The sequence below is a fragment of the Falco rusticolus genome, chromosome 10, assembly GCF_015220075.1.
Source record: "Falco rusticolus isolate bFalRus1 chromosome 10, bFalRus1.pri, whole genome shotgun sequence".
Taxonomy (NCBI): domain Eukaryota; kingdom Metazoa; phylum Chordata; class Aves; order Falconiformes; family Falconidae; genus Falco; species Falco rusticolus.
In genome coordinates this window covers 774,464-799,710 of record NC_051196.1, presented here as the reverse complement: position 1 = coordinate 799,710, position 25,247 = coordinate 774,464, and the positions used below count along the sequence as shown (strand labels likewise).

Below are 25,247 nucleotides of genomic sequence, written 5' to 3'. Positions count from 1 at the left end.
TACAATATTGCTATTTAGATTAATCAGCCTTTGGGATGCAGACTCTTTCTGTCATGAGGTGTGCTCATGCAAATACATACTGCTGTGGGGGAATGCATGCAGTTTTTCCTGGATGTGTCCTCTTTTTCATCCCCTGGTGTCCTGTGCAGGCAGGCTTTTTGTGAGCCCAGCTACCAGCCCATTTTGGGGGCTTGTTTCCGTTTTTTTTTTTTAACAGTTAATCAAAAGCAAGTGCCAGCTTTTTGCTGTTTCAGAAAAGCAGCAGAAAAAACCGAGCTCAGCCAGCCACAGAACACAGTGGCGGGGAGTCCCAGAGACTGGGGGCTGAAGCGCAGGGGCAGAGCTGAACCCGGCGAGAGCCCGCAGAGGGACCTGGAGGGCAACGCAGGGTGGCACAACCTTCCTCCGTTTGTGCCTGCACATGTTTGTATGGACAGCTCTGTCTGTTACAGCTGCTAATCCTTTAGATTCTAAGGGTCATGCTTACCTTTCATTCTGATCTGCTTCGGTGAATGCACCCAGCCTTGTGGTGAGACTGGGGCAGGAAGGATGTGCTTGTGTGGGAAGGACTATCAGACAAGGGAGGGAAGGTCGGGATGAACGGAAATGTGTGGATTTGGCATGGGAAGAGTGGACTGGGAGGAGTTAGGTCTCGAGGAGCTGAGGGGTGAAGCTCTGCAGGAGAAAGGCTTAGTGTTTTCAGACGTATTGGGTCATCTGCAGCAGTAAGATTGGAGCATCAAGGGGCTTGGGCTGGAAGGAAGTAGTATTTCCAATATGGACCTTCATTTGCCACGGGGGAAGAAACGGGACAGCACATCCACTGCTGCTGCTCTCTCCCATTTTCCTCCTGCCTGAAGTATGGCATCTGTAAAGGATGGGTGCAAAAGCAGCCTTTTTGGAGGAATTTCGGATGGGGTATGAAACCCTTCCCAGTGCTTCTCTTGGCCATCACTGCCAGATTGATGGGACGAGCAGGAGTCTGCCAGGTGGATGGGGAGGTGCAACACCTCATTGTCACGGGGTGCCAGTTCGCCGTGGCCGTGGGTGAAGGCCAGGCTGCTTGGATGGGGTGCTCAGAGGGGAATAAAAAAGGTGTGAACTTTGCATGACCTACACCAGCTTCCATGGCCCTACTCCGGGTTTTCATTTCCTTACAGTCCCTTTATGAAACTGCTTATACCCTGCTCACAGCCACTCTACCAGCTGGCAAGAGCCAAAGATATGTGAAGCATTCAGGCACTGAAAGCAGCCAGAGGGCAAAGGACTTCCTGAACGGTCATCTCCAGGCTAAACCCAGTACGTGCTGGGGATTGTCTCTTTAACCTGACAAAATCATGGGTTATCACAGCCAAGGGAGAAGGTATTCCAGCACCAGGAATGTTCTCTGTCACATTTAGATTGCAAGCTCCCGACCACTCGGGCAGAGCCTTGTGCTGTGCCAAGTGGTGCAGCGAACGCCCTTAAACACCACTGGCAAGCAGAGATGCTGATCCAAGAGGAGGGCAATGCTCAGGGAGTGATCTGAGAGGCCAGACACCACGGTGAGGGTCTGTCAGTGCAGAGGGCATAGCACTGTGTGCTGAGCCAGCAGTGGGTCGGTGCCATGGCACATACATGCAGAGGCACTCCCAGTTTTCCCAGCCAGTGTTTGCAGGTGGCAGGACAAAACATGCCCTTTATGGTTGTATTGCATTTTGGGGGATATGGAGCAGCAGCTTTGGAGGAGCAGCATGTCTTGTAACTTAACAGTTGCCTGGGAGGTGGCTTGGATGGCCTGGGAGAGACACAGACCCTATATGTTAATTAGAATAATTCGCTTTGCTTTACAAAGATGTAAGAGGCTCAGCTCTGCTCTCCAACTGCGCTCTAAAGCAGAAGTGCAGTGATCAGGCTTTCTAGAAACGACTGTGCTTTTCTTTCAGTCTCCCACTTGGGGATGGCTAACATGGATTTTCAGAGGATAGGAATTTAGCACTTCCGGAAATCTGGTCCTTTTAAGGTAGTACAGGATCTGAAAACTTTGAATATTTTTGAGCATCTGAGGTTTTCTTGTTTATTTGTTATTACAGATATTGTTGCTTCGATTTTAATTTATTTTTCTTGGTGGAGAGGGGATTATACCTCCAATCCTTTGTGGTCTGTATGCAGCATTAACTCTCAGTCTCACTAAATGTTCCTTTATACTGTGATATTCCAGGCTGAAACTTTTGGACTAATTACTTCTTTACAAAGCTTCACTGTGAATCCTTTTGAAATCTGCACCATCTTTGTTTTTATGGGATTTTGTTCGTTTCTCTTTTACCCCAGGGTATGTGATCTGAAACATGTTGAAGTGTTTCCTATGCGTTTGGTTTTAAATCAAGCTCTGGTTAAAGAAATTTGGAGAGGAAGGCAGGAAACCTCCAAAAACCTAAAAGATTTCTGCAGGATATTTCTTTAAAAAACCCCAAGTAATTAGAAATCCCCTTGGAAAAGCCATCTGGGGAGCATCTGAGCAATGCTTACAGAAGGCCAGAGTCTTAATGCTGTTCTCAGACTTTAAAAAAAGGAGGGTTGAAAGACAGTAATGGTTGTTAAAGCTGAGGATGCCTATGCATCAAATGTTTAAGCATGCTTCCTGCAGAAGCTTAGAAAGGCTCTTTCCTGATATGAAGCTGTATAACATATTCTCTGTGTTGTGTGTGATGGATTTCTTTCCCCCCTCTTTCTGACTGTCCAGACACAGTTGGATAGGAGACAGATGATGGATCGATTCTTCTGGCTGATATTTTCCGCTGTAGTCCTGGATGTTTTTTCTAGTCTTTCAGGAACTACTTTTCATGGCAGAAAGAGACCTACTTCTAGAGGGACTTACTGATGTATAGAAGAGAAATTTTGAAATAATTTGTTGAAGAACTCCTTTAAGGTAACCAGAGGAGCCTGTGGTTGGTGACACCAGGCTCATGCCTCGCACTACACCCACACGTGTTCTCATTGCATGTGATTACACGGCCTGGGATGTGTAATTGCCCGATTGTAATCTGTCCACCCTACCAAAAGTTGCATCATTTTGATTTGCTCGGGTGCTGTGTGGCAAGCACTTTTCAGACAGAGTCTCTTGGCCCTTGAAGGATTCATAAAGTTTTTCCTGTGCTTTTGTGTAAAGCCTGATTATTGTTTTTCTTAATTGTTTTTATTTCTTGGGGATGGAGGTTCAGCTGTGGCAGGGATGAATTTGCAATAGCTAGAAAAGTGTATCTGTGGCACAAAGCTGCTCTGAATAGTAGTGGAGCTAAATTGTTTGAAAGGTTTCCAAAACACAAACATTGCCTTGACTATTACAGCATCCAGTGTGAACAAATCCAATTTTCTCCTCTCCAGCTGTGCCAATTCATCTCACTATGTGCTGGTGAGAGGCTGGGTGCCCACCAGGAGAGGGAAAGCAATCAAGAGCCACGTGCATTAGTCACCTACCTCATCCTAACAGGGCTCAAGGTCAGATGATGCAAAAATGACTGCCAAATACCTACCAAGAATAATCCAGCTACGAGATAAATCACCGCCTATCTGTAGGTCTGCCCGGAGAGGGGGACGCGGCAGCAAGCTTGGCGCAGGGCAGTGGCAGCACCTGGAGAGGAGGAAAGCACAGGAATGCAAATGGCATGCTGTAACGGGGCAATGAAGCCATCCGATGGCACACCCGGGCACTCATACTGTGGATGAGGATCTATTTCTGGACTTTGGAAATGAGCCATCTAAAAGTAAATGTTTAGTCAGCCTTGCAAGCTGTCTGAAATGCATGACTTGCCTGTGACAGGGTGGTTTTATGGGGATGGGCCTGACCTTTCTTTGCCAAATGTGATTCTGCTATGAAGAAAATCTACATTCAAAAGAGATAGTAAGGTGTGGGTGAAGTTTAGATTTCTGTCCCAGAGAACTAAGCTGTAAGGGAGAAAGGCAAGCCTGCCACTTCTGCAAGGGACTCAAAAAGGGCATGGAGGGCTTTTTGCGCCATGTAGCTTGTGCCATTCAAAACAAGCCCTGACTGTGGCTTTGGCACAAAACTGAGGGTCGCTGTCAGTAGTTGCCTTGCCGGTGTGAGTGGAGCCACTTGCCTTTGAGTTGGGGCAGGTTTCTTGCTTTGGCCAGGAGCTGTGGCTGTAGCCTGCAAGGGCAGTGAGAAGGCAGTGCAGTGAGAAGCAGGGCTTGGTCACAGTGCTGGGCATGCTGTGGTCACTGGAGCAAATGGGGTTGCGCCATCAGGCACTGAAGGGGCATCTCCACCTTGTGTCAGTGAGCCAGGGGCATGCTGCCAAGGAGCAACAGCAAGCTTCTAAGTGGGGCAGGGTGGGCCCACGGTGGTGTGGGGCAAGAGGACAGAGGGCACCAGCAGCCGAGCGTGATGTCTTGGCCATAGCCCAGCTGAGAGTAGAAAGCCAGATGTCCAGGCTTTAGATGTTGGAGACCTGCAGTCCAGACTGTGATGGGTCTGGGTTTTAGTTCGTTTGGGAGAGGAGCAAGTTACAAAATGTGGATCTGGGTTCAGGTTACAATTCTGCTCCCCAGGGCTGTTCCAGGTGTTCAAATATGAACTTTTGGCCCAGGCCCATCTCTAATTAGGCATATTCTTTAAAAGTATTTTCCTTCCTCAGCTCCCGTGCTCTTGGCTTGTCTCCACTAGCCCTCTTTGCTGTGCTAGAGCAGTTTGCTGGGTATATTAATTGAACTGTTTACACACCTGGTTTCCTGCAAGAATAGACACCTAGCTCCTTCTTTTGAAAAGTCTAGCCCAGAGGCTGTAAACAGGATTTGTGCTATGTCTGGAAAAGCTGAACTGCTGCTTATCTGTACTCCCTTGGGCTGTGGGAGCAGCAGCAGCTGCAGACATGGGTCAGTTGAGCATGGAAACCAGCTTGTACACTCTTCCCACCAGTTCTGTCCTCCCACCCAGCTCAGTTCCTCCAGCAGCTGAGGAGCCAACTTTTTCGCAGGGTTATTCCCTTTTATTGTGATGGTGACAGGAGGGGCCCCACCTGGCATTTGGGTCAGCTCAGACGCATATTTTGACTTCTGTATAAAAGCTTGGGGGGTCATCCTGGAGTTAAGTCCTGTGCAGGACTGCTGATGGGACCTTTCCTCTCTTTGTGGCTTCACCTTCCAAGGTTAGTTTCTGATCGAGCTCCCCAAAAGCAGTGGTGAGTTTATCACCCCTTTACTTTTCTAGTGGTGGCTGAGGGGCATCTTTCATAAGCTGCTGCGCGGCTCAAAGAATGGTTGTGGAAAGAAAAGGTTGGTAAGGCTCATGTGGTGTAGATCAGATGGAATGGTCTGTCATGGTCTCTTTGGGTTTAAAATGTGTAAGCATAAGCAAGTGCCATTGTGCAACTTCGATTTCAAGGTGTAAGAGGGGGAGAAAGGCAGCACAAATTACTCGGCTGATGCTGTCAAGGATTTCTGCTTCTGAGTCATGTAGTATTGGAAATCCCCATAGAGCTTCCTCAGATGTTAGAACAGACCTTCAGATTCTGGTGAGGAGTCCCCCTTCACACCAGTGTGCACTCTGTACTGCCTTAAAAATAGGATGAATTTGTGGACATGCTGTCAGGTTCCGAATCCCACTTTGCAGCTGTCGTTTTACTGGGCGACGCTGATTTTTACTTTGCTGCTTCATTTCCTTGTCAGAACATTACTTGAAGTGCATGTGGAAGACACCAGCTAACCTCTGTGTAAGACCATGAGTTGGGGTGATTGCTGTACTCTGCTGTTCGTGGTCCACAGGCTATGGAGTGTGAAGCTGATGTGCTGGGCCTTGGCATCTTTAACTTCCTGGAAGTTCCAAAGCACTGTTGGTGAAGGCCCCTGGAGGAGTCCCCTGAAGGCAGGCCCTTGGGAAGGGCGTGCAGATGCCTGGGCTGGGAATAGCGAACAGGAAATACCTTGGGGCAAAATTTGCTAGCCAAATTCCAATTCAGCTAGGAATGGGAAGTACTGCTGTTCCCAAAGCACTGGACTGGAATTACTCCAACAAGTCCCCAAAAGGGACACAAAGTCATCCAGTGGGGAATGAAAGAAGGCATGTTATTAGCTTTTGGGTGCTCGTGCCATGGGGAAGCTCCAGCTACTTTTGACTGGGACCAGCACAGCTCCTAATCACCCAGCAAGCAGTGACTTAGTCATTGAACTTTATGTTGGCATTGATTCCTGCTTGGCTGCCAAGTGTTGGTTATATGCCTTAAGTGTTACGAGCTGTAAGGGCAGGGAAATATCAGCTCTGGAAAGAAGCCTGGAAGGATGAAGGTGGCAGGTACTTTCATCCAGACTTGCATCAGAACCCTTTGCAGAGGAAAAGGTATCACCCTGCTTACCATTTACTCCTGCGTAATCGTGTCCCTCTGCCAAAAAGAGAAATCAGGGACTTTTGCTAGAAACCAGTGGCTAGCTGGATCCAGTGTGAAACGGCATGACAGTTCATGCTGTGCTCTGTGCTCCTGCTAATGGTATCAAATCAAGCAGGAAATTATTTTTGGAGCAGTGAAGCATGTTGAAACCCAGAAGAAAGCAGCTGTTTGCGTAACCAGAGCTGTGGGAGAGCTGCCTCCCTTGTTGCCAAGCTCTTGACTTGACTTCCTATACTGGTGAGAAACGGTTTCCCCGCTCCTGGCAGCATGAGCAAATCCCCTCAGGCTTGTGAGGCTGGGCTTTGTCCAGCATCCGTCATTCCTGTAGCGCCTGCTTCACCGTTCTGAAAGTCCCCAGACACTTTTCTGTGGGGATCTGAACTACCCAATTCTGACTTCTTAGGTCGCTGCTCAGCCCTTTCCTTAAAAACAAATGACCTGCAAAATAAAGGGTTTTGTCCAGAGTTTCAAATACGTTTCAGTTAACTCTCAGCAGAGGTCCACATCTGGCAAATGGCCCATGCTAGAAGTGAAACATTAGTTCTGCCTCAGTCTGATCATCTACACCGTGTTTTCACACCCTGGCTGGGTTTCCAGCACCAGTTCGGTGCCCTGGCAGCACCTGCAGAGCTTGAGCTTGCCTTCGCAAGGATGCATCCTGGCATGCAGCTCCTCTGGCTGCACTTCAGCAGCTCCTTTTCAATTTGGATCTTTCAGCAACTCCCAAGTGTCTTAACAGGGGCTTAATTATTTTAATTTTTTTGCGGGGGCGCTTGGCATGTTGCTGCTTTTTCACTCTCTGGCAATAGCATTTCTGCCTTTTCGTTCTGCTGTGTCACTGCAAGCTGGTGTCCAGGCACTGGCCTTGCCTCTCAGAGGTGGCTCCAGCTGTACGTTGATGGATCTCCTACGCAAACAGATTTGTCACCCTGGGCTCTGCTTGGCTTTTATACCTTCACACCAGAGCAGAAATAAATAAATCCCTCTGGTCCTACAGTGAAAGGCTGTACCCTGTAAAATAGCATCGTTAACGTGGGTCATAGGATTGCATTAGCCAGAAAGAATGAGAGAAAGACACAGCTGTGAAGATGGCCATTGACCTGGTGCAGATGGGGCTTAAATTCCTGCCCCCAAAATGCGGTGCTTCTGCACAGAGGGGAAGGACTGAGCCAGTACGGAGAGGTTTAGAAAGCCGCCATGGGGGTATAAAGCTTTTTTTGTTTGTGGACTTATTATGTCATCCCTCAGTCATGCAAATGTCGCCTCAGAAGAAAGACTTTTTCACATTACTGCCTTGTTCTGGAAAAGTCCCTCCCTGATTATTCATGACCGCTGACTCCTTCAACCATGTGCTCCTTTCTTAAGGCCTGTAGGGTGGAAAGAAATTCCCTGATGCAGTGAAAGGCAGGAAAAGATCCAGCACACCCAAACTGAGGCAGTCTGAAGTATTTCAGAGGCAGCTTTCCAGTTTGGTAACTAAGTTCTCATGCGCCCAGTTATGGTTAGGAAAGGTGCGTGTCCTGCACCGGGCTGAAGTCTGTTACCGTTATAGAATGCACGTTGGCAACGGGACCCCAGAGCTGGGTGACGAGCAGGGTGATTTCCATAGTTTATAAAAGTCTTGGTGAAAATAGATTAAAATTTTAATGTCAATAAAAGCTGTTCTTTCACTTTGTAGTAATCTTTCAATGTTAGTGCCTGATGGTTTCTGGGTGGTTTGGTAATAGATGAGGAGGCCTTTTATTTGTGCCTGTCCCATCTATGTCTAGGATTGCAGCTGTCAAATATTCCAGTTGAGTGCTGTTTAGCGTGTCATGTTTCTAGTTGCAAATGCAATTATTTTCCCCTTACCACTTAATTGCTCCCTGTGGCATCGTAATGCCCTGTGCCTTCGGTTTTGCTTCTTTTGGTTTGGGAGTGAGACAGGATGGGGTGGGTGTGCCTTCGGAGATCTCCCAGGTCCATCCCCAGCATACTCCCTGCCCTGCCCTTCAGCTCCGTTTCTTCTCTTTGTCCTGCTAAGCTGACCCTCTGTTGGCCTGTGTTGTTTGTGCCCAAATGAGGGGGTTAAAGAAAAGCGGTGGGAACTCCCCCTGTTTGGTGGCTGCTCCAAAGTCATCCCGTGGTCTACACTGCTTCAGCCCAAATTTCTTGGGACCTAAACTGAGGCATTTATTAAGTTGTACCTCAAAAGGGAGTAGCATTTCCTGGAAATAAAATACTATCCATCCCATAAAATGAAGTTAGTATGAGCCTTAGAGGCTAATATTCCTGCAATGCAAAGGAAGGAAGCAGCTGCAGAGTTTGAGGAGCAAGATACTAAATTAATCTGTTTGAAACCACTAAGGTAAGTCCTATTTCCTAAAATGAATGACATAGTTATGTCTGAAGCGCTGCCTCTCTATTTCTCTGCTGATATTTTACCGAAGGGTAGCTGTAGGGAAGGGTTTAATTTCTTTTGTCACCTTATCTCTGGGAACCGCTTCAATTCCGTTTCAGTGACGTTCCTGCAAAGCATAAGATTAAAAAGGGGTTTATTGTCTGTTTGAACTGCCTTTTGCTCTGAGGAATGAGGATATAATTGTAATGTAGGAAGGACAAACTGAACATGTTCAGGCTTGTCCTGCCTGATCTTTCCGCGCTCCATTTTTTTTATTGCCCCCCCCCCCCCCCCCCCCCCCGCCCCGCCTCCTTGCAGCTAGTGCTCATGGTTGGGATTTTCCAACCGATAAAGTCTTGGCTAGCCTAGGGCCTAATATGCTTTTAGCTAAACGAGCTCTCTAGATGGCTGGATGCGCAGTTTCTTTTGATGCCAGCCAAGACCGGGGTTCACCACTTTATTTGCGTTCGCTACCAGAGCATCAATCTCACTGTTCGTGTCTGCAGGATGAGTGCAGACAGAGTCTCAGGCAGATGGCTTTCATATTCCCCCTGGGATAATTTTTTCCATATGTTTAGTGATCTTTCAGTACTCTCTTCTCTCAGTCATATTTGGATTTTATGAGAAATAGGTCTGTGAAAGAAATTAAAGGCAAATATTAGCTGGACTTAAAGCAGCCCCCCCAAAAAAAAGTCGCTAAAGCCTTCAAATCCCATGGTGCTTTGCTTTTAGGGTATTTCATTATTAGTGTAGTTGAAATACAGGGTTTGTTGGCTATATTTTTAGAAACAGTAAATTGTGCTCAGTTTATATCATTTAGTAAAAAAATTGCTTTTGTCTGGGGCCAGTTTAACTACTAGCTTTGATCCGAAACAGGGATTAAAGATAAAGATGTTGATACTGAACTCGTAGTGTCTTTTCCTCAGCTGCTGCTATCTGATAACTTATTAAAGAGCAATGAATTTCAAGTCCTTTTCTGCTGCTAGTCCATATCTCTGCTCTGTGACTGGGCTCTTTGTACTAGGTGCTGCCATTTTGGTGGGGATTGGCAGCCATCGTATCTATACAGCTGATGTTGGGCCTGATCTTGTAAACCATTTTCAGCTCTTACTGACTTTGCATCTTTTCCATGATGCCCCTGGTTGATCTTTTCCAATGCCTTTTCCATGATGCCCCTGGCGCAGCTGGGATTGCAGCATTTCTCACTAATTCCTCAGGATCTGCATGGCTTGTTTTACTTTGACCGTGTGGTTTTTGCTCAGTCCTTCCTCAGACAAGTTTCCACTGACTCAAATTTGTGTTTTAATTGAGTCACGGCTCCAGGATGTGCGCCTGGGGTGAAGCCTGTTTCTAGGGCAGCTGGTTCCATGGAGTTGGGCCAGCCGACACCAGCATGTGATGGCAAGGCTCCTTGGGAGGAATTCTTGAAACAGTAATAGTGATGTCACACACTTCCAAAATCTACATATGTGTGCTTCTCCCATCAGTGGTGCTGTCATACGCAGTGCTGGTGTGGCGCTGTCAGGGTGCTGCAAGATGCAGTGCACTCTGGGTTCCTGTTGCATCCGTGTTGTGGCTGGGGCAGCAGAATAGGCTTTTGGAGTATCCAGGGAAAAGAAAGGAGAGGAAAAGTGTAGTCCACTGATCTGAGTACTGAACTTGAGAGAGACTTGATTTTTAAGGCTTTTTTTTCCACCATGATCTTTATGGCACCTTACTGGGGCACTTAGGTTTCCTGTGTTTTATTTCCCTGTGAGCACATACGGGGTGTTTGCACCACCGTCACCCACAGGGATGTTATGAAGACAAATTGTGAGATTTACAGTGTGAGTCTTTCAGCTGCTACTGCGTTAGGTCTGTCTCAGTATGTAAGAAAGGAAAACCCATATAGCCCTGGTGCTGTACAGATGTACGTCCAACAGGCTTGACAGCACTGAAGTCCATGTTTTCATGGTTTTGCCCTGCTGAAAGTAAGATAGAGGTGAAATGAAAAAACACAATTATTTTTCATTGTTTACTGAAAAAAGAAAAAACAACCACCCGCTAGTCACTTCAAAAGGTCAATAATTTCCTTGTCAACCAGTTTGTCTGTTTATGTGGACCTCTTTGTGCACCGAAAACAGCCAGCTTCTGCAACGCTCCTGGATATCACAAGCACCAGTCTAAGGTCATTGTTGTTACCCACCACTAAAGAACATGGCCCATTCCTGCCTTGAGTTACCTGGTTGTAGCATCTAAAATACGGGTGTTCCCTAAGATGTCCTGCCAAAGAAGTGTGTGGCCTCTGGCTCTTGCAACACCAGATGGCTTGAAATGTAAATCTTCTAGGTACAGCAAACCCCAAGTGTGCAGCGGGCCAGTGGCTTTGCTCACTGGAGCTACAGAAATGTAGAGTCAGAGGCTTCCAGACTCCTCTGCAGACAGTTGGTGCCTTACACACTGCTAATCCCTCCTTGGTTTTAGCTGCTAATTTGCAATAAAATGCAACTGAAAATACAGTAAACACTCTGCTCACCGTTTTCCATACAAGTCTGTCAGGTAGCTTGCAGTTGCTGTCATTTGGTGGTGAATGGAGCAGGCTTCTGCCCTAAGTGTGCAGCTGGGTGGAGAAGCTGCCCATGAGGCTGCCTAAGATGTGGTTCCCACCGAGCACTCCTGTAAATACCAATTCAGCATAATGCAGCTGATACTAACTGGCATCCCTGTGGGTGGTCTCAGTGGTGGGGCCAAGATGAAACATGGTGCAAAGGATGAATGAAGCTCTTTCTCTCCCTGAGGGGATTGCCTCCAACTGAGAGCAAAGGTGTGTTAGGCAGAGCTCAAAATGCAACCGCTGTGCCAGGTCTGCAAGGAAAGGGTGTTCTCATTCAGGGCTTTGGCAATGCTGGAATCCACTGAAATATGCAAGATGCTAAAAAGACCTGCAACTACATTTGACTGGTATGAAGTACCTTAAAATCTGTTTTCAATCGATTGTTGCAAAAAATGCAAGCAACTTCTATTAATATTAGCTGTGCTTTTTAACCCAAATACATTATTTTCTACTATGCTAAACAAATCAGTTGAAAATACATCATTCAGTGCTATGTTTCTTAGCCATTCCTTGGCTAGTGCTTGTCCTACAACCTTGTGTAGAGGAGAAAACTACTACAATTTGCAAATATGAAACACAAAACCTCCTTTCTGAATATATTTAACATGCAGAAATCATTGTCATTACAGGGTGAGGGAAACAAAATACTTAATTGGAATCGGGGGAGTTCAGTAAATATAGTAACAGTGAGACCACTCCTGGTTTGAGCGTATGAAAGCCTGCCCAAGCAAGCAAACCATGCACCTTTAATTAATGGTTTCGCCCATTGTTGAAAGTCAGTGACTCACTCTTCTCATGCAGATGCCTCCTTCTGGGGTCAAACTCTTCACAAAATCAAATCAGCTGCACCACAGCCCTCAGGCTCTGTCTTTGCTGGAGAAAGGGTTGTTTTCAAGGGGCCTGTCGTGCAACCAGAGAAGCTGGAGTGGGATGGTGGAGAGTCTTCCACCTGACATGTGAAATGTTTTATTTGTGACTTTTGGGTATTAGCGTTCCAACATCGCTTCCCCTACAAAATTAGCCCTAACGTGTCCTATTTCATTGAAAGGTCTAACTTGACAAAAAGCACTGGAGCCCGTGATGCTGCACAGCAAGGTTTTTTGCACCTTGAGGTAGGAGGTGTTGGCTGCCACTACTTGTTCCAAGGCAAGATTGATCTGTACTGTACCTCTGGTAGGATGCTGCATTTACAGTTACTTACCTCAAGGTAAAGTAACTTGTTTTGCCAGGGAATTACATAGCTTAAAAATGTCATTCATGTGAATGCGGTCCTGGTAAGAAATGAAATTTAAGTGTCAGACTTGGCTAGTCAATGACTTCTTTATTTACCTTGTTAGTCTTTGGGTGTGGAAGGATCCCTTCCTTTTGCGTGACACAAGGATTACTCTCTTGGATCATCGCGGTAGCCTTGCCAGTGCCCTGCTTGCAAAAGGGACTGGCAGAGGAAGAAGCTTGAGTCCTTTGGTGGGCCAGTGCTGGCACACCTCTAAGCGCTGGCAAGATACAGTTGTCGCCAGCATCATACTGTCTCTCCACAGTCCCGTTGTCTGCTTGCCTGTGCCAGAGTGACGAGAAGACATGCTCACTGAGGAGAGCCAGAGCATCGGGCATCTGTGTCTGTTTTTCGAAGGTGGGTGATGTCCTTTTGGAAGTAGCAGTAGTTGCCTGTCGCCTTAGAGCCAGCAAAGGCAGTGGTCCTGGCTCACCAGAGCTCTCTTCGTGCTTTCTTTCCCAGTCAAATCCTACCCCTTCCCCTTGCAGGAGCTACCCTGACCCCACCCCTCGTCCTTGGGCAGCAAAATTCAGCTCTTCCCACGCACTGCTTTGAGCCAGCTCTGAGTAAGTGAGTGCATCACGATCGGTGAGAGGTAACAATTCCAGCCGATGCCAAACTTGCAGATCCTCCAATGCCACCGCCGTGAGCCGAGACCTGATGTGCTGGGGGTTCAGCCCAGGTTGCTATAGCAAATCCTCAACGGTTTCCTGCCCAGCTGAGTCTCTTGGAGTCTGAAGCGTAGTAACATCATAAAAGCTAGAAAAAGCTTGAAGTCATTCAAAGATTATTTCACAACCACCTACAGTACTCTATGAAGTCAGACATGCTGTAACATATGATTAAAGATGTGTTCAGTGGTGAGTCATGGGGTAGTCTAGCAAGCACTGCTCACCTACTAACCAGTCTGTGCGTGGGAGTCCTTACCCCACGACACACCCAAACTGAGCGTTTTAATAATTTACCACATTCTGAGCTTGTAAGAGCAGTTTTTGTTGCTTAATTTAAAAAAAAAAAAAGTATTACTTAAAGGCTTTGCCACCCGTTAGGAAAGAAACCTCCACCATGAAGAAGGTGGTAGGGAGACCCAAAAAACTTATTACTTTGTACAGTTGGAGTATCCAACAAAAAGACTGGGAAAAACCCATGTTTAAGAGACTAGGGGATTGCATCTTTTTGTTACATTGAACAGTCACTTGATAAGATACATGAACGTTTCTTGGACTGAAATATATCATTACCCTTTCCCAACTGAGCGTCCCATGTACAAAGTGAGAGTTGTGGTTATTCTTATTTATCACCTGGAACATTTAAGGATTGTAGGAAAAAAGCAGCGTTTTCCAGGGAATGAGCGAAAATGAGCCTGTCTGGTTTGTGAGATGGTGGGAGGCACGGGTTTGATTCCTGCTGCAGACGAGGAAATTGTACTTGCGTCTCAATGTGGTCTAGTATCCTTTCACCAATAAAAAATCATAATAAGAAGTCTAGGGAAGAGAAGGTGTGGGACAAACTTGCATAATATGTCACCAATTACTCTTCCAGCCTCCAACTATTTTCAGTTCAGGGGATTTCCTGACATGAATGAATGTGGTTTGTGACTCTTTTAGTAACCTTCAACAGATTGTTCTTCCAAGTGCTTGTCCAGTCTCTCGTTGTACCTGTCTAAGCCTTTTGCTTCCACAACCAGTGGCAAAAAACTCCACCGACCTTCTACATGTTGTGGGAAGAATTAGGCCTTTCTCTTTGTTTTGAACCAGTCTCAGACAGCTTCATTTGGTGCTTCCCAGTTCTTGTGGTGGAAATGACCATGTCAGTCACTTCCTAACCCCCTGCTCCAACTCCCTCGCAAACCTGTGAACCCTTATTAGATATCCCTTGGACATCTCCTTCCTGGGGTGAAGGTTCTTAGCCTCCTCAGGCATAAAATCAGTCTCCGTGAATTGTCCTTGTTGCCATTCTCTGAGCCTATCCCACTTCTTAGATACCTTTTGGAGAGGAGGGGACCGGGATTGCATGCACTATTCAAAAGACTGGTGAGCCAGGAGTTTATACAGCGATCTAATGAGGTTCTCTTCTTTGCTTGCTGTTTCTTTCATGGTAATGTTTGATGAGCTGAGTACTGAGCTGATGATTTTGTGGAGTAGTCTATGGCAGTCCAAAGGTCTCCCTGCTGAGTAATAATAAGTGGCTCAGAAAACATCATTTGATACGTGAATTTAAGACTTGCTTTCCCTCATGCATCACTAATGCACACTGATGTTCAGCTGCCGTGTTATTGCCCAGCCCCTCAGCCCTGTGAGGACCAGGTGCAATTCCCCACTGACTGCGCTTTTCACCAGCACTCTTAGTTGTGTGTCCTCAGCACGCTTCCTTACCTCACTGCTTCTCCAGATTGTTCACAGATAGATCAAACAGCACATGTCCTGGCCTCACTGGTGGGAAGTCTCTGTTGTGAGAACTGACCGCTTACACCTACTTTCTGATGCCTATCTTGACCTGCCCCAGCTCAGCCAGTATTAGCGCTGCTGGGATCAAAGCCAGATGTCGCAAACCCCTGTTCAGGGACTGCAGCTCATACCTGGTCCTTGTCTAGACTTCTCCATTTCTAGACATTCAGGGTGATACTATGGAGCATGAGGCAAACAAGGCTTTAGCCAGCCGGCTAGCTAAAATCTTTTGGGGAGTGCAGCCTATTCCCCCATTGGTTTAAAAGCATGTAAATGTGCAGGTGTTTGGTGCACTGGGATGCCGCTGGGACTGCGTACACTGCGCAACAGGGAAGAGCAATAATCACACATACAAGTGCGAGCTCTGAATTAGCAAAGTGTAGTATTTTGAAATAGGATGTTTTACCATAAAAGAGCACACGAAAATAAATGGTACTCGAAATTAGTGGCGGATTACAGGCAAAGCATGCAAATCCGCCCACATCTTATTGAAGTGTAACTGATATGCCTCTTCCGGCAATTAGCTGAGTTCCTCGGAAGAGCGCTGCATTGGATCAGGCAGCAGGACGGGCTGGCACGGGCGGGCTGCTCCAGCTGCCTGCGAATTAGCATCCTGCCACAACCATCCCCTTCACACCCCAGCAACGGGATCTGCTGTGCTTGAGCTGGGGCTGTGGCAGGGACTGGTTAGTTCAAGCTGCTTTTCATTGCTGGGATTTTCCCTGCAGCATACGCTTGTAGGGGACAGACAGCTTTGTTGCTGCGGAGCCCCTGATGGACAGCCAGCCTTACCCGTTCGCACAAAGCACCGCTTGCATAGGGAGCTCTGCCAAAGAAGGATTTTCCCTGTGGAAGAAGCCCAAGTGTTTTTATTGAATGCTCTGCATTGACTTAAAGTGTTTTTTCTGCAAGGTTGAGTGTCAAGTCCCACCAGTGGCCCTCCTTGTGCGGCATCAGTGACACACAGAGGAGCGAATGTCCCTTAAGGGAACTTAAGCCAGAGGTGGCTCCCATGACTTTGGGGATGGCTGTGAACTCCTGGCCCTGTCCCATGCCTGGTGTCCCCAGCACATAGCAGCTCTGATGTTGCACTCCTGGCTCTTTGCCCTGCTAATGCACCAGGGACAATCTTCAGCATCCATCCTTTGCCCAGTTCTGACAGAAATGGGTGATGCAGGATGCCCATACCCCCCTTCATCTTTTTTTTCTTTCCACCACCGGAATTTTCCAGATGTGGCTGCCACTAGAAATAAGCAGTTGAATGAGTACTTGTCTGTGGGTGACTCATTCTCGCCTTGTGAGGGGCTCTGGGGAGGGTGCAGACATGAAGTCTCACCGCCTCCTTGGACCAGCCTTCAATGATGTCAAGTTCACCAGAGTGAAAAAGAGCCTCCTGCTCTGCCCAGAGCAGCAGCAGCCAACTTCTGCTGCTCCTCATCTAAAATGTATGTGGCAGAAAGGACACCCTGGTCATGGTTTCCAGTTGCCTCAGGGCAGTGAACTCCCTCCTTTTCCTGCCGATGCTTGGGCTGGGGTGGGCATCCACTCGGGTTTTACATTCTGCCTCTAGAGAAATCCCAGGCTCCCAGTGAAATAATAGGAAAGTTGCAACCAAAGGAGTCTCACTAAGGGGCTACAGTGAAATGTGCGTGATTTGTCCCAAGCAGTTTGTCCTGAGGAAGCAAGTGAGAAAGGGCATCTTCCTCTGGCACATGTCCCTTGGAGGCTACGTTTGTTCCCACTTGGGTTTTAATACTCCTTCAGCTGGCATTAACCTGTGCTCCTCACTTCATACACCGTTTTCACGTGGGCATCTGCTCGGACAGGGGAGCCAGGGGAAAGACTCATGCCATGCTTATTCATGCCTTTGTGTGATGGTTTTTCCATGAGGTCAGGGACTAGGAACTGCAGAAAGGAAGGTTTGGGGATTTTTATTGTCCTCTCCAAGGCACGGATGGCACGGTGGGTAGTACTGGCAGGGCTGCCTTGAAGCTTGCTGAGCACTGGGCTGTCTGGCTTTATTTGTAGTGGTGTGCTGTTTCGTGCCCTGGGCTATGAAAGCTGGACTACCTCTGTACCTTTGCATGAACATCCTAGGAAACATGAAATGTTTTGAGGCTCAACGAATCTATTTCTGATTGAGTTTTTTATGGTTTTGTTTCATTAAGAAGCTTTGGTGAAATTTTGTGCTTGCTTTTTTCTTTAGGAGGAATCTCAACAACATAGACCAGACCACAATGGGTCAGAGATGAAATGCATTCAGCAGGCACTGTCAGGACAGTAACACAAAGTTCCTTGAATGAAACCATCACTAATTTACATGAAGTTTTGCACTAAGTGTATGTATCACTAAGCTATCGGAACACAGTGGCCACTGCTCACTTCCTTACGGACCCAAAGCTGTTCACTGGAGAGCATGGTTTGGTGTCATGGTTTCACCTGAACTTTTTTTTTTTTTTTCCACCTCAGTTTTTTGCTTTGCTTTTCAGCTCACTGGCTGGTTTTCACCCATAGCTGCCCCTCTAAGGGTATGAGTGGCTGAGTGGATAGCGTAGCCAGACTGCAATCAAAGAAATATTTTGAGAGTCCTTTCAGAGCTCTTTGAGGAATCTGGCTGGCCATGAATGCCAGCTTTATGCAGCACTGTTTTGAAGTAGGAGTGAGTCACTAAAAAACAATTTGTGCTCTCTCAGTGTTCAACTTTGACTTTATTAAGTAAAAAGAGAAAGATAGCAAGCACAATCCCATTCACTGCCAAAATACCCATTGATCCTTTAATCCTCAGGGAATTATTTGGAACTGCTTCCTCCTCGAAAGAATCACTGTATTGACGCAACACTTAATTGTGCAATTACACACGCGTGTTTCTCTCCTGGGCTTTGCAGAGCAGGGCTGTGTTGCTGGAATGCTAATCAGAAAGCCACTGATACCATCTCGCGGTGCGCACAGCCTGAATGCAGACTCCCAGCTGAGAGCAACCCCTAGATACCTTCATGGGTCTCTTCAGCCTTTTCAGGCAGGAAACCAAAGATGGGAATTGAAGCCCTGCAAGGACTGGAATTTGGGCTGGAGCCCAAAACTCTGTCTCGCATTGGTTTGTTGTAGCCTTCCTGGGGGCTGCGACTGGCACGTACCCGCGGGGACTCTGTTCAAATGCTCTGCTCAAATGCCCTCATCTGCAAGCTGAAAATATTACCTGCCTGTGAATGCCTGGTCAGTGGCCTCTCCTGCTCCTGTGCCACTGCCTGATCTCTGCATGGGGCATGCATTCTTTGCGGGATTGAATCTTTCATGGAAATTTTGCTGAAAGCATTGCTTCAGAGCTGCTGGGAAATGCTCTGCACGTGTGTATATACACCCACGTGTTCTTGTTTGGCCAGGCCTTGCTTTCCAAAAGCTGCATTTGCTGTAAGCTTCACCAGATTTTTCTGATGCTTCATGTGTGCCACCTCTGACTTCAGGGGTGTGCAACAGTTAGGGCTGAGCTGCAAAAAAATCACTTCAAGGAGCTAGGGAACCTCTGGGAGCCACCTGTGTTACCGTGTCACATCTTGATTCAGAAACTGAACCCTGATTGTGCTCATTTGCCTCACACTAATTGACTCTAATAGGAGTGGGTTGTGAAGTAACGTAGAGCACGTCCTCGCTTCATCTCAGCCTGGGAAGCATGGCGCACACGGGGATTTATAGTTACCTGCAAGTAAATATGGAGGCTGGTTAAGCGTTAGATGGGAAGAAATGCAACCTTCCTCCCGCTGGCTTTTAATGCTAATAGTTTCTTTGGGTTTAATCTGTTTACCATGACATTACTATTAATGTTTTCATCATCAGTTCTGCTTTCCCACCAGCATGAAGGATGGAGTTTCCAGGTGGGCAATCCTAGCTGTCAGCCACTTATCCATGGCCACAGGCTACCAAGTGAGCTTTGTACATCATTGGACCCGTGGCAAGTGTGCCCTGGACTGGCCATCCTGCTTTTTGAAACCCTTTAAAACTCTTCTAATTGTTTTTTTTAATGCATCCACCACACTTGCCTAATGATATCTGGAAAATGGAAGGGAGTGGCTCTCATCATGTTGTTAAACAGTGTTTGACTGGTGTTATGGGCTCCTGGCCTCCAGGTCCCTCTGCTCATGTTTTCTTCTTATTTCTCTGAAAGCTTGAAGTTGGGGCAAGCTGCGGCTGCTCCTGTTGGCAAAAACTAGCAAAACCCGGTCCTCCTCTGAGTTCAAGTGTTTGCTTCATGCACCCGATTGCTTTGCATCCTCCAGGCAGCAGGACCTTGGGGCATATCAGTCCCATGCAGGACAAGGCGATGCGTTTTGTTTCTCACTTTCACGGCAAGGCTAAAAACACATGAAGAAGAGCAGGCAGCTGTGGTCTTACCTGACAACTGAGAGCAGCTTTGCTAGCAGAAAACCCCAGGGGAGAGCAAGGCAGGCAGCTGGCAAAAGTCAGCAAGGGGCTCCCTCTCCAGATGCAAGAGAAGCAAAGGAATTATAAGTAACATGCTGAAGTATGCAGATAGTTACCGGAGTTATTTTGACCATAAAGGCCAGGATGGTAAAGGCTTTTAACCTCTCTTATTCAGCAAGAAGCTGGAAGAGGCCGCATAGTGATCTCAGCTGCCAAAGCTGCTGCGCCCTTCTGCTCCCTTTAATTTAATTGTATTAGTCCAGCCCACATCCTTTGTTCTTCCGCCCCGCTCAGGAAATCTGCTGCTGGTTTTGGCACGGCTGGCCCTGGCTCCACACGGCTGGTGTGCGGACAGCCAGGAGGGATGAGAGGGAGGGCAGGAAGGGAAAGAGGATGGGAAAAGGTCCCATGGGAGCAACCTGCTTAATGTGCCTCATTTTTCTTAATAGTGCCACCGCATCCCTTCCTGGCGAAACTTCCTCCTGATAAGCCAAACAGGCAGAACTGAATGCAGGACGACTCCCACTGATACCAACAGAGATGAGAGTTCATGCTTAAATCTTCAAAAAAACAAAATGAGTGCCTGCAAGCCATGTCTTGTGCAGCAGGAGCTGCCAAGCAAGTGATGGTTCCTACCCCTAGCCTTCGGCTTCACTGAGGGGTCAGGGTGTCTTGCCTTTAGCAGTTCTGGTTTGTACCACCTGTTCCTCCTCAGACCAGTAAGAAATAAGACAGTTTTGAGCTCCGTATTTTACTGGATTTCTCTGACTTCAGAGTCCAGCTGTACAAAATGTCACGAATCCATTACAGCAAGGCCAGGCTTCCCTAAATATGTAAAATGTCAATGTTCGCCTCTCCCTTTCACAGCAATGGAAGTCATATGCTTGCAGTGAAGTAGTGCATCATTCGCTTACTAGTTTTATAGGGGGATCCTTCCATCATTGCTTGCTGTAATTCTTCTTGGCTCTGAAGAGTAAAAAATATTTATGTTGGCATGTGGGATTCTGGAAAACCTCAGGAAAAAATAGGACTGGAAAGAAAGGTTTTCTGTCCAATGAAAATTTTTGTGATGCGTTTTCTCCATACCAGAATGAAAGCTTGAAATATAGAAACCCAAAAACCATCTAAGCCAGATGCAGCTACCTATTTTGATTATTTTATCCTTTCTATTTTATTAGTAAATTTACTTTATGTTGTAATGCAGCGTATCTGCATGTGCAGAAACGTGCAATTCCAGATTTCTTGGATAAAAAATTGGGTCCACAAAGTTGATTTCAGTAGTTTGGGAACTGTTTGATTTTAAATCAGAAAGTGGCAACCCACTGCACTAAAAATAAAAAAATAATGATCCAGTAAATGACTAATTTTGTGGTCCAGGATAATTAGTGGAACAGCTTGGCAGATGGAAGGGCAGCAGGTCTAAATTACTGCACTAAGTTCATTTGCAGGAAGATATTATCTGACTTTGTTGTTATTAATAATAATTAATGAGAATTGAAATATTCAGCTAGGATTTTTGCTGTTGCTATTAGCGGGAATGTGTGTGTGTGTATGTGTATATATGTATTTGCTCTTTGATGATTTTCTCAGTTGTTGACATCTCAATCCTCTACTGTCTTGCTGTGGGACTTTAATAATACTCCAGAAATTACTCGGACCACACCTTTGTCTAGCAGGGAGGAAACTTGAGGCTTTTACAATTAGTGTTTCTGGTTATTCCATGAAAAACACACAGCATGGTCTGACAAGGAAGCAGCAGCAAAGAGTCAGGCAACAGACAGTCCTTTATCAGCAGGCTCACAGCGAGCGTTGGGTAGTGGCTCCCAGCTCGCCTTTGCATCTTGTTTTTGCAGCGCAGGTTGCTGGGGATGCAGGGACGGCACAGACACCTTAGAGTCTGCATGGACCTGCATGGCTACAAAGCCTTCTCTGGTGAAATACAGGCATTACTCTGCTGAAGTCCACGGTGCTTAAATTTCGGTGCCCCCAAGACACCACGATGGTCACTCAGTCTTGTGCCCTCCATGACAGCTGCCTTTGGTGTTTCTGCTGGGCATTCCCACCCCAGACTGCATCCTGCGGTACATTTGAAGCACATGTTTTATGAAATCCTTCAACTAACAGGGTTCCCATGATGGTGGAGACTTTTAATGAGCTGGTTTAGTGGATAATTGCTCTCACTGTTAAAAACAAACATGCTTCTCCCTTTGTTTTCAGCTTAACTCTCCTGAGTTTCAGTCTTCCAGCCCTGGATTTTGCTCCACCTGTTTGGCAGAGCTAAAGCCCTTCAGAGTCTGAAATCTTCCCACATGTCCTTAAAGGCTAGGAGGAGTCATTTCCTAATCTTCTCCTCTAAGAGGACAGTAATAATTGGGGGGTTTATTATTGACTCTCTTGAGTTTTATATGGTTTGTGTTTGGGTTTGTTAGATAGGTTGTAATTGTTCCTTTTTGTCATTGTACAACTACTGTTAATAATCACTGTTCACTGTGTCTATGTTTAAGGATGTGGCCCCACTTCTGTTAAAGTTCCAACATTTGGGGCTCTGATGGACAGTTGAAGGGTTGTTGATTTGGGTTTGGGCACCTTTGGAGACAAGTAGGTGCATCAATCAAAGTGCTGTTTACTCACTCTCTCTGTGTTTATTATTTTTAGCAGCTCCTTTTCAAGTGGTATTGTATCTCAGGTGGTTTCAGTTCTGGTTGTAGTCTGGGCTGTATTCTACCATCCTTAATCATCTTGAGTACTTTCTTCCCTTTACTTAACTTCATTTGACTTCGCTGAGAAATTTTAAGGATTGAGATTATATTTAGATGAATTCAGTTGGGGATTAGATGGGGGATTAGATGGATCCTAACAAGCAGATGCTGTGCTTTCTGTGGGAAGATTTATAGGCTTCATTAAACCAAGAGGGGCTCCTTTCCCCTGATGCTTACAGATTTAAAAGCATTGTATTATACCCTATTATTAATACAAATGAGAAACTATCTTGATGGCATTAGCCATCTTTTGGTGAAATTTCAAACCGTCGTCATATCCAAAGCCTCCATGAAAGGATGTGAGCTCTTTTATAGCCTTATGTACTGCAACTTTAAGAGGATTGTTCCTCATCCAGGTGCCCAAGCCTTTGCAGTGTAGAGGTATAAATGTCTTGTTCATGATATTTATCCGCCTAACCTGTATTTTTTCTGTTTGCAGCACTTTTTTTCCTATATATGTTGCACTGGTGGGAAACCTGATAAATACCATGATAGCAATGGTTTGGATCCCTTTGCAGGCTAAACCAAAGTCAGACTATTGTGTGATGGAGCACAGTAAGTATTTAGTGTTTCTGACAAATAGCACATGAATAGGAATGGGGGTTGGCATGCTGCAGGGACTGCTAAAGGACTTGGGGTTGCATTTAAGGGCAAAAAGATGCCAACCTTGAAACTCTGACACTTTAATGCCTAAGCTGTGTTTGTGGAAGGCTAAATTATTCCCTACCTGTTGACCACTCTGCCATGCAGAATTGCAGGCTTCCAGCCCAGTGCTTGCTGTGCATCTTAGAACCCCTTGCTGGGGGTTAGTTTGGCCCAGCATGGAGGCAATCCTTCTGTCTCAGGGGGGTCCTCTGCATGCAGACCTGGCACCAGCTCCCAACCCCCTGCATCAGCAGAAAGCTGGTGCTGCAGAGGCACCTTTTCAGAAAGGTGGTGGTGAATCTGAACTAGCAGTCTCAGAGTTTCTTGCTTCCTGCCTCTAATAGAGTATTAATCAATATGTCATCTTGTGTAGGCACATCACAGTCTGGCAGTGTGTTTAGCATCAGAGAAATCCTACGGCTGATGAAGTTTCCGGGAGTAATGGAAGTTTTCATAGTCAAGGTCTTTGCTGGATTTCCCATAGGTAAATCTCACCCATTACCCATGATTGCTGATGTATTTAAAATAAGATGACATACACTGTAGACCAAGCTTGTCTCAAGTTACTGAAAGCACATTGCGTTTGATCATGGAGCAGTGAGGATTCAGCTCCTAACTCGATGCTGGATGCTTTCAAATGCTCTCAGCTACATAGGGTCAAACCCCTGGGACTTAATGTAGAACAGACTACTTGTCACAGGCTGCTTCTGTGACTTTTGGCAAATCACTTAATCTCACTACTCCATCCCCCGGCTGTAAATGTTTTTTGTTTTGGTCTTTTTTTCCCTTGTCTATCATTTCTATTCAGGCTGTGATCTTTTCAGAGCAGAGGGAAATAATTTGTACTGTGCCAGAAACACTGAGGTACTTCCTGGTTTTACTTAGTGATTTTAAGGGTTATGTGTACCCTAACCTTTTTCTCAACAACAAAAAGCTATTGCTGGACAAGAGGCTGTGGACACTCTGTTGGCTGCGTGTAGGGGAGGCACAGCATGTTTCTTCCCTTGCATGTTCATGGTGGTACTTGTTCTTCTCTTTATATATTCTGCTCAGGTTTTTGCATCATAGTAGGAACCCACTGCTACCTCAAACCAATCCCAGACCTACCTGTTTCCCTGGTCCCTTTGAGTCAGTTGCTGTCCTGACATGGTCCATATGTCCATATTTGCTGGGCTATACATATCCTTGGCCACAATTTAATAAAATTTCATTTTGCCTACACTTTATCGTTGTTCCCCCGGCTTGTCTCTAGACAGGCCAGCACATCAGCCTTGTTAGTGGCAGTGTAAGGACAAGGTGATGTTCTCTGCCCCTTCCACACAAGGAGCCTTCACAGGTCTTTTCCCCGGCAAACCTAAAAGTGCAGTTTCTCTTGATTATGGTTTCAAGAACTGAATTTTGTGCACATCAAAACACGTGTACATCAGGCATCTAAGCAAACTAAGGCACTTCCCTTCCAAAAAAGATCCCAAGAGAGTATTTAAGGCACCTTAGCTTTTATACTTTGCATCTTTTCCCAGTTCATCTACATTGGAGAATCCTTTGAAGTTTAAATAATATAAAACGTGATTTACAAATTAAATTCTAATTTGTAAACTGTAAATTCAGTTTACAAATGAAAGTAGATCTGGCAGTGGAGAGTGGCTGAATAAGACGGGGATGGCATTTCTGAGCTTGGTCAGGTTCCTCTGTTACTCCTTGCTAAGGCTGGTGGAGAGCAAGCCTGACTGTAACTGTAGAGTAACATTCAGGGAAGTAAAGGATTTCTGATTTTTTTTCTTTTTCTCTTTTTGAGAACTGTAATTCTCTGAGATCAGTAACGCCAGTTGGTCCTACCTCCAGTGCTGGAGAGAACATACAGTCTTGATGGACGGTTGGCTTGCCCTAATAGTGCACTTTTTTGGTTCTTATGAAGCTAAACTTTTAAAACTGTATTTTAAAAAGTGTTTAAAAATAACAGAATTTCACAGAACAAGACAATGAAATTATGTTTTCAGAGGGTTTTCTTTGCTGATTCTGGCTTATTTCTCAGCTTAAAGTAGCATTCATGTCTCTGTTTAAAAATGCCTGAGACCGCATCCAATGCAGTCTGCGCGGTAATTTCCTGTGCGCTTTCCTTTTTCCAAAGGCTGGATGAGGTGCACTTTGTTTTAGTCATCCCTGCTGAAATGCAAATTCCTCCCTGTTGCAGAAGACATTCTTCTTTTCCCATGCACAGCAAGAACGTGCAGCCAACCAAAATAAACATCCTCTGCCCAAAAATGCAAGGGAACTTCTAGGCAAAGAGTATGGAGACAGTGAAACTGAGATTTAAGGCAGAACGTGGGCTTACAGTCTGTCACTGGAACGGCTGG

The 25,247-nt window shown here is 46.1% G+C and overlaps 1 protein-coding gene across 1 annotated transcript in view; it reads left to right on the top strand.

The window, feature by feature from the left end:
- Positions 1-25,247, top strand: part of SLC22A18 (solute carrier family 22 member 18) — a 59,816-nt gene that overhangs the window by 12,238 nt on the left and 22,331 nt on the right. Inside the window, 2 exon segments of the mRNA XM_037402379.1 lie at positions 22,688-22,803; positions 23,267-23,377. Of these exon segments, the coding sequence (XP_037258276.1) occupies positions 22,688-22,803; positions 23,267-23,377 (227 nt within the window).